This window comes from Polistes canadensis, unplaced genomic scaffold (genome assembly GCF_001313835.1).
Source record: "Polistes canadensis isolate GaletaPanama2010 unplaced genomic scaffold, ASM131383v1 scaffold_13, whole genome shotgun sequence".
NCBI classification, from domain to species: Eukaryota; Metazoa; Arthropoda; class Insecta; order Hymenoptera; family Vespidae; genus Polistes; species Polistes canadensis.
In genome coordinates this window covers 56,823-65,688 of record NW_014569560.1, presented here as the reverse complement: position 1 = coordinate 65,688, position 8,866 = coordinate 56,823, and the positions used below count along the sequence as shown (strand labels likewise).

Below are 8,866 nucleotides of genomic sequence, written 5' to 3'. Positions count from 1 at the left end.
CTGGAAAATTAAAAAAAAAAAAAAAGATGGAGGAGGAGAGAAAAAAGGGAAAAAAATAAGGTAGACAGGGAGAAAGTAGCGTCGCGTTGTCGGGCGTTTACGATATATCAGCGTACGACGGTGGTCGTTGGTGGAATGACGAGAGCTTGCGCGCAAACTCGAAGTTAAAAGCATTTTCCTGATCGATAAATGTGAGAAACCATTACCGTAGAACGTGTTCGGATTTGTATTGTGCGCATTCTAGGCGCCGTTGGCAGCGCAACGACGACGACGACGACGACGACTACGACGACGACTACGACGACGACAACGACGACGACCAAGACGAAGACGAAGACGAGGACGAAGACGAGGACGAGGACGAGGACGAGGACAACGAGGACGATAAACAAGGTGACAAACAAGGACGCATACGAAAACGTAGGTGGTGGCAATTACGACAAAGACTACTACGACGATAACGGAGACAACGAAGACGAAGACGAAGACGACGAAGACGAAGACGACGAAGACGACTACGACGACGAAGACGAGGACTACGTGGGCATCCTTAATGTCAGACGCGAGTCTGCTCCCGAGCTCAGTTTTGTTTACCGTGTCCTCGCGTAAACACCAGCAGAGAACTAGAGAGGGCTCGAGAAGTTATGAAGTCCCCTTTCCTACCGGTAACCGTCGCCACCCTGTTACTGATCCTCATCGAGGCACCCGATCCTGGTGACGGTATTTCTCACAACACGTAAGTATTTCAATTCGATTTTATTATATATTTCGCGCAACGATTATTTTTTCTTTTTTCTTTTTCTTTTTTTTTTTTTTTAATTATTTAATCCAACCATACACCCACCCTCTCGGGGATTCTCGTTACGTTACGTTACGTATGTATATTTTGCTGATAACGTTTATTCAACTCGAATTTAATTTATCCCTCAAAGCTTCATTATTTATTTTATTTTATTTTATTTTATTTTTTTTTTATTAACTAATATCTTACAATATGTTACAATATGTATATTATATACCTAGACAATAGTACGTATCGATGTTGTAATTATGATGAAAGGAGACACGTTTAATCGTATTAACCCCTTGACCTAGAATGACGCGTGAAACTCGCAATACACTTTCGTATGGATATGGAATATGTGTGAAACCCGAGTGTGCCTTTATTCAACTTAATGAATCTCTTACGAAGAATAATAAAAGTATTAGAAAATAATAAAGTACCGAGTTAGGACAAGCAACTAAGCGCGATGAATATTAATAATAATAATAATAATAGGTGCAAGAAGGGGTTAAGGACTTAACGTGGACACTGTGACGTTAAAAAGTTGTTTTATCATCAATTCGATCGATCTCTTTTATACTCCCCCGTTTTTTTTTTCTTTCTTTTTCTCTATCTTTTAGAGTAAAAACATGGGCGGAAAAATTGGGCTTCGAGTTATCGCAATTGGGAAAGTACGTGACGAATGTGGAAAAGTTTCATGAAAGTTACAAACACGCTCAGGTAGTGAAAAATGCAGGTGGAGATTTGGCTGGGGAAATTGCCAACGATATTAAAGCTATGATGGAATCGAAAATTTCTGCTATAAGGGTATATAAATTCAAATATTTCTTTTCTTTTAAAATTACATATACATGTATATATATAATATATCGTTAACTCTATTTAAAATAATATTTAATAAATTTCAATGTGTGGGGGGGGGTGGTTTGCGGGGGTGGTTTTATCATTTGTTCATCAGAGAATCATGGACGTTGCCGAGACGTCAGCTTTATCAGCACCCGATGCCGATCCACCCGAATCCTTCGAATTCGTTAACGCGAAAAACACTACGATCGATCTAGAATTGAGTGATCATTTCGGTGGACAAGTTAATTTAAATATGTCCGCGGTTCACGTGCCAACAAACGTATACGAGCGTGCATCGGAAGTTTTGAGGGCGATCAAGTGGTCCGAGGAATTGGACAAGACATTTATTAATAATTACGAACAAGATCCATCATTGTCGTGGCAATATTTTGGAAGTTCTACAGGTTTTATGAGACAGTATCCTGCAATGAGCTGGTATATGGAACCGGTAGATCTATTCGATTGCAGAACTAGAAGTTGGTATATCGAAGCGGCTACCAGTCCAAAGGACATCCTCATACTTATGGATACGTCCGGTAGTATGACAGGAATGCGTCGTGAAATCGCACGACACGTAGTTAATAATATCTTGGACACCCTTGGGAATAACGATTTTGTCAATATCATTACGTTCTCCAATATTACGAAAGAGGTAACGTTTTCGTTTATATCTAACTTTTTTTTATTTAATTTAAAAACATTAAAAAAAAAAGATATTCGAAGATATAATTTTATATATAATATTGTGTCCCGACGATATTTTCGTGCCAATTTGTTAACGAAATAATCAAATTCAATACTTTTGTATGTTTCCATTTACATTTACAAACAAAATTAACTAAATGAATTTTCCAGGCAATCTTATATATATAAGTGTGTTCAAAGAATATTATCTTCCCCCAAAGTAAAATGATTCATAGTCGTGTATAGCGCATGCAACAGTGTTACGTAAGATTGTTCGATTTTTAGGTGGTCCCTTGTTTCAATGATACATTGGTCCAAGCGAATCTAGCGAACGTGAGGGAATTGAAAAGAGCCATTTCAAATTTGGAAACGGTTAACATCGCTAATTTTTCTTTAGCATTGACAACGGCATTCGATTTACTTCAATCTTATCGTACCGAAAGAGAAGGGGCAAAATGTAATCAAGCTATCATGCTGATAACCGATGGCGTACCATTTAATTATAAAGAAATTTTCGAGGAATACAATTGGAAAGATAATCCTGACGAACCTTTGAAGGCCGATATGCCGGTCAGAATGTTCACTTATTTGATTGGTCGAGAAGTTGCAGATGTTCGGGAAGTCCAATGGATGGCATGCGCTAATCGAGGATACTACGTTCATCTTTGCACTTTGGCAGAAGTAAGAGAAGAGGTAAGAGTTTCATATTTATTATCATTTAAACGATCGATTAAATATATTTTCTATAATATTATAACAAATTTTTAAACACATTTGATTTGATTTTATTTATCATAACGTTTGCGTAGATTTTATTCTATATTTTTTGGACACGCACACGCACACGCATACACACATTTTAAAATGCAAACCTGATCCAACATATTTGTTTTGTTTTAGGTCCTGAAATACATTCCCGTGATGGCGAGGCCTCTGGTTTTAGGTCGTACGGATCATCCAACTATTTGGACACCTGTTTACGCAGACATCACGGACCCCAAAATGACTGACTGGCTATGGGAACAACGTGAAAGCGAGGAACAAAGGAAACGATTTCTATCGTATAAAAATCGGAAACCATTCAACATGGAGGACCATGATCGCAGATTCATTAAGAAGCAAAAAAAATTATACGAGCAAAGTGAAGATTATCAGGAATACAGATTGATGACATCGGTTAGCATGCCCGTATTCGACAGACGCGAAAACGCGGTAAGTTTTCTTTTCTCATTTTTATATAAATTCATAAATTATACTAACGAGAAATGTGATAACAAAATTATAATATTATTTTCCTACAAAAGAAAAGATCTAAAAAAGAAAAAAGAAAAACAAAGAAACGATTTGAAATGTAATCGATAATTTTGCGATATAAGAAAAGTATGAATTTTTATTATTCGACGAGAGTTAGGTCAAACAGGCAAAAGTTAACGTGCTTATGTTAGATGTTTTGAAAATACTTCAATCCCCAACTTATAATTGAAATAAGCGTACGTACGTATTGGACAAAATTTTCCCGTCCTTGCGAACTTCATTCGAACTTTTAACTTTATTTCGATTCATAACGGCACTGACTCATTCTCATTCTCATTCTCACCTTACAAACAAATTTACTTTTCTCTTGTTGTTATATGAACAAGAAAGAAAGAAAGAAAAAAAACAGATAATATCTCATTATTACAAAATGTTTTATGTCAATCCCTGATAATCCGTTCGAACGAATATTATTATTCACATTTACATCATAATATCATTATTAATAAGAATTCTTCGTGTCCTAGTTATACACATCCTTAGATGGAAAAATTTTTCGATAGATTCGTACAAAAATTGTCCGAAAGAAAAACGTCCAGAGTTTTCTCTTTCGTCGGTTTTAAGTTCCTCTTTGTCCACAGAACATCACAAGGCAGGTGCTGGTGAACGAAGCTTACTGGGTTACTGAGACAAGAGAGGTTGGCAGCCAAAAAAAACACAAGCAACGTTGTTTTCAATGCATAGAAACCCTATTACCTACACCTTTTATATTCTCGTACACACTACGACCGTATTAAACGTTCCAATATTTTCTACATTACTTTCATCATTTATTAAACTAACATTCTAATATTCAATAATACAATACAATATTTAACGTATACAAAATAATTGATGCTTTGTCTATTGCTGAATAAAATATAAAAAAAAAATGAAGAACAATTATTATTGTAAATAGGATTAAACAAAAACGGTCGTCGTGTGACATTTCTTTCGTTCCTTTTAGGTCCACCTTCGTCTCTCTCTCTCTCTCTCTCTCTCTCTTTCTATCTCTCTCTCTCTCTCTCTCTCTCTCTCTCTCTATCTATCTATCTATCTCTCTCTCTCTCTTTCTATCTATCTATCTATCTATCTATCTATCTATCTATCTATCTATCTCTCTCTCTCTATCTCTCTGGTATCTTACTTTGATCTAACATTAGTTACTGCAATTGGTTTAATCATTAGGTAGGTTTAGGTACTTTAGTCTACCCTGTGTCCTGTCGAGACGAGTAGAAAAAAAAAAAATGGGAAATTCCCGCCCGCCTGTTGGATTGCGAACGGCGAACTTCCTCGTAAAACTTAATCATTTTTATTATTATTAATTATTATTATTATTATTATTATTAATCATTATTGTTGTCGTTATTATCATTATTATTATTATTATTATTATTATCGTTGACTCGTAGACGAAGTCACTTTTCTGCAGTCGTCGTGTCTGACATGAAAAAAAAAAAAAAACAACAACAAAAAAAGAATAAATAAAAAAGAAATGAATTTTTTGATCTGAAAAATATTGAAAAAAAAAAGAAAGAAAAGCCTATTAGATTAAATTAGAATAATTATAAACACGATACGACTTGGCAGTTTATTGAGTGCTAGAATTTCGTTAGAGGGGAATTACGTTAGTAGATTACAATTATTATAACGCCGTTGAAGTCAGACGATTTTTTAAACGAAAATACGAATTGTCGTAGACCATTCGATCAAATTATTCGTGATTGTGATTTGAAAAACAAATAATTGATTTGATTTCTATTCGAAAGAAATAAAATTCGTATTATTCGTAAAAATCGACGGGCCGAAAGATCAACGGCGAGCTAATTATTAATTTGGAATTTTAATACTTAGGATATTTAGCCTGCGTCAGAAATTATTATTATTGTGTATCGTTATTATTATTATTATTATTATTATTATTATTACTATTATTTTAATTATCATTCGATATTATTATTTTAATTATAATTAATTAATTAATTATTATAATAATTATTATTATTATTATTATTATTGAGAAAGTAGTATGCTAGTTTTCTATACATACTTACTTAACTTACTTACTTACTTACTTACTTACATATATACATATGTCCAGACGTGTCAAATAACACACACTCTTATCGTTATTCGTTAATTTAGTATATCATTATTATTTAATTTGGATACTATTTAGTAAAACAGTGTGTCTTTAGAACGAGTTCATTGTGATAGCCTTGTTGGAGAAGGTAGATACGCTTCTGGTTATGCGAACTTGGGATGATATGATCATTTGTAATTTATTTCGATAATAACACGCGTTCCTTGTCACGCGACATCGGACAAAATATTTTTTCAATTGTCGATCATTGTATGCGCAGACACGAATCGCCGATCTTCTCGGTGTTGCCGGCACGGACGTACCCATCGAGGAAATACAAAAATTAATGATGCCGCACGTGGTGAGGAAAATGATATTAATTATTTATTAAAATCGTTTATTGTCCAACCAAAATTAACACGATCTATTTCTCACTCTTGTTTTGTTAATTATTATTACTATTATTATTATTTTTTAGTTGGGTGTTAACGGATACGCTTTCATCGTAACCAATAACGGCTACATCCTAATTCATCCTGACCTTCGACCCGTGGTAACTATCAACTACGACAATTTGAAAGATTTGTATTATATGTAAATCGTAACTCGGTATCTAATAAAATATTATTTAACAGTTCCAGGGTATATTAAAACCTGCATACAACAGTGTCGATATGACCGAGGTCGAACTCTTGGATCAAGACAAAGGACCCAGAGAATTTGACGAAGGAATAATTATGGTATATACAATTATAATCACACGATGATAATCATCTAATCAATTTTTAAACTTATATATTGGTTACTTAATATCAATAACATTGTTTCTTCGCAGTTCCGTAATGATGTGATCAATCAAGTTAACGGTAGTGTAACGTTTCATACGAAGTATCATTACGATGACATGGTACGTAAACGTAAATATATATTTTAAATAGATTCGTTAAACGTAATAATTATATTTATAAGAATTCAATCATATTATTTTATATATTTTATTTGTTATTATATATTTGTTTTTGTTTTTCTTTTCTATTTTTCTATTTCTTCAAAATAGAAACGCGTTGGCCGAGTTCAACGAACTTACAATTATGTCGGAATTTCGAACACCCCATTCACGGTGGTTGTGAGTCTTCCAATACACGATTATTCTGAAAACTATCGTGTATCTGCCACCGAAGATATACACAGAGCTCGTGTGAGGGGTGAGCATACTGTTTTTTGATTTTAATTTCAAATATTCGATTCCAGTGAAAATTTCAGGACGAAGCTTTCAACGATCATTGAAATTATTTTCATTATTTTCCTCGTTATATTGAAATCAAATGAAAATATTTACTTTCGGTGTAATAAAATAATGCTTAAGTTTAACGATTCAAATATATCAAAGATTTTTTAAAAGAATAAATTTGAATGATATATTATTAATAGATCCATAAACTTGTGTCCCTTTCTTTTCACTTTGGTATATCTACATTTAACGTATCAGATTTGTTGTTGTTGTTGTTGTTATTTACTAAATATTCAATTATAAAAGAGGAACTAACATTGACTCGTCGTAGGGAAAGACGTGACAGATTACTTCGCGGGTAACAACTGGCTGGTGCATCCTGATTGGATGTATTGCAAGTGAGTATGCATTTTATTTTTTCTTTAGCAACGTTTAAGTTGCCATACAACCTGATAATCAAACATTTACGTTGATTTCGTTTTATCAACCGATCAATTAAAAATCAGTTTTATTTCACAATGTTATTCAAATAAATATTTCTTATTATCGTAGATATCATTACAAAGATGAACACAAGTTCAATACTTCGGAAATGCAATTGTTACATTTTCTTGAACGTACCCGTATGCCAGGTTGGAAGTGGATCGATTTGAAACGATCCCAACCGCCAGAGTATTCTGCCACGAGTTCCGGTCATGGTTCGCATCGTAAATCTTATCGTAAGTATCCACATACCGAACCATTTAATTCATTAATTATCTAACAATATACTTATGTTTTCCAAATCAAACAAAACCGAACACGTTGACTGTCACCAATGACCAACGTGTTGCTATGTTGTTTTATGTTTGATCTTACAAATTGAGAGCCAAGTTGATGTGGTACACTGATCTTTTTTCTTAATTTTATTCACAATCGTTTACAAGAAAAAGAAAAAAAAAAAAAGAGAATAGTTTCACGTGCATTCTCTTATATTATATCAATTTGTTTCAGATAGAAAAATAAATGTTTTTATTACAACACAAAATATATGGCAATCAACGTGTTAAATTAAAAGTCAAAAATTCATTCTAATTTTTAAACGAAAATAACTCTTTGTATGTTAACAGCCAGTACTAACAAAGCAGACAAAAATTCCTATTACTGTGATAGAAACCTTCTTATGAGTCTGGTGTTTGATGCTAAGGTAACCGAATGGTTTGCGAATCCCAGTACCACCCGCGAAGAAACAGGGTGAGCTAAATTTTCATTGAATTTTTTAAAAACAAACTTGTGCGAATATTCGATATCGTATATATATATATATGCGAAGATATATATATTATTTATAAATTAGTTTCTTAACGCGAGAATCGAATTGTCATACAAGCGCAAACACATCGTCACGAATTTAACTCGAGAGAGAATGAGTGAGAGCGAGAAAGAAAGAGAGAGAGAGAATGAGTGAGAGAAAAAGAGAGAGAAAGACAATAACTGTGTGTCGTTTTTCTCTGTTCTTAAGTTATTTGCACAATTTTTCTCTTCTTTTTATTGATTTCTTTATAATCAGGATAGTAAAAACAAAACAAAAAATGCACCTATTCTTTTTTAACTAATACTTAACCCACTTTGACGCAATGCAGACCTTTAGCTAGGCTGATGAATCTGCTAACCAGGTAACGTTCATCAAATCGCACCTTTCGCTTATAAAAAAAAAAAAAAAAAAAAAATACAAATTGCCTCGATATAATAATATTACGATCTTTATTACTCTCTAATTCGCACTATCAATTTCTTTCGCTCCAAGCTGTTTCTCGATCCTCCTTTATGTATAGTTGTATATTTATATATACACATATATATATATATATAGTTTCTCTTATTTATTTAATTATTTGAATCTTTTTTCTTTTTTGTGACAATTAATTATGATTTTTAAATATTTTTGTTTGTCGTATTTGTTTGA

General features: G+C 33.2%; 1 protein-coding gene across 1 annotated transcript in view; it reads left to right on the top strand.

The window, feature by feature from the left end:
- Positions 1–205: 205 nt before the first annotated feature.
- LOC106793303 (voltage-dependent calcium channel subunit alpha-2/delta-3) overlaps positions 206–8,866 on the top strand; it is a gene marked incomplete at its 3' end in the record, with an annotated part of 10,101 nt that continues 1,440 nt past the window's right edge. Inside the window, exons 1-15 of the mRNA XM_014760111.1 lie at positions 206–736; positions 1,405–1,591; positions 1,743–2,282; positions 2,600–3,007; positions 3,215–3,526; positions 4,210–4,266; positions 5,971–6,051; positions 6,169–6,243; positions 6,326–6,430; positions 6,526–6,597; positions 6,748–6,895; positions 7,253–7,319; positions 7,474–7,640; positions 8,031–8,154; positions 8,544–8,576. Coding sequence (XP_014615597.1) covers positions 645–736; positions 1,405–1,591; positions 1,743–2,282; positions 2,600–3,007; positions 3,215–3,526; positions 4,210–4,266; positions 5,971–6,051; positions 6,169–6,243; positions 6,326–6,430; positions 6,526–6,597; positions 6,748–6,895; positions 7,253–7,319; positions 7,474–7,640; positions 8,031–8,154; positions 8,544–8,576 — 2,468 coding nt within the window. The remainder of the gene's footprint in view (positions 737–1,404; positions 1,592–1,742; positions 2,283–2,599; positions 3,008–3,214; positions 3,527–4,209; positions 4,267–5,970; positions 6,052–6,168; positions 6,244–6,325; positions 6,431–6,525; positions 6,598–6,747; positions 6,896–7,252; positions 7,320–7,473; positions 7,641–8,030; positions 8,155–8,543; positions 8,577–8,866) is intronic.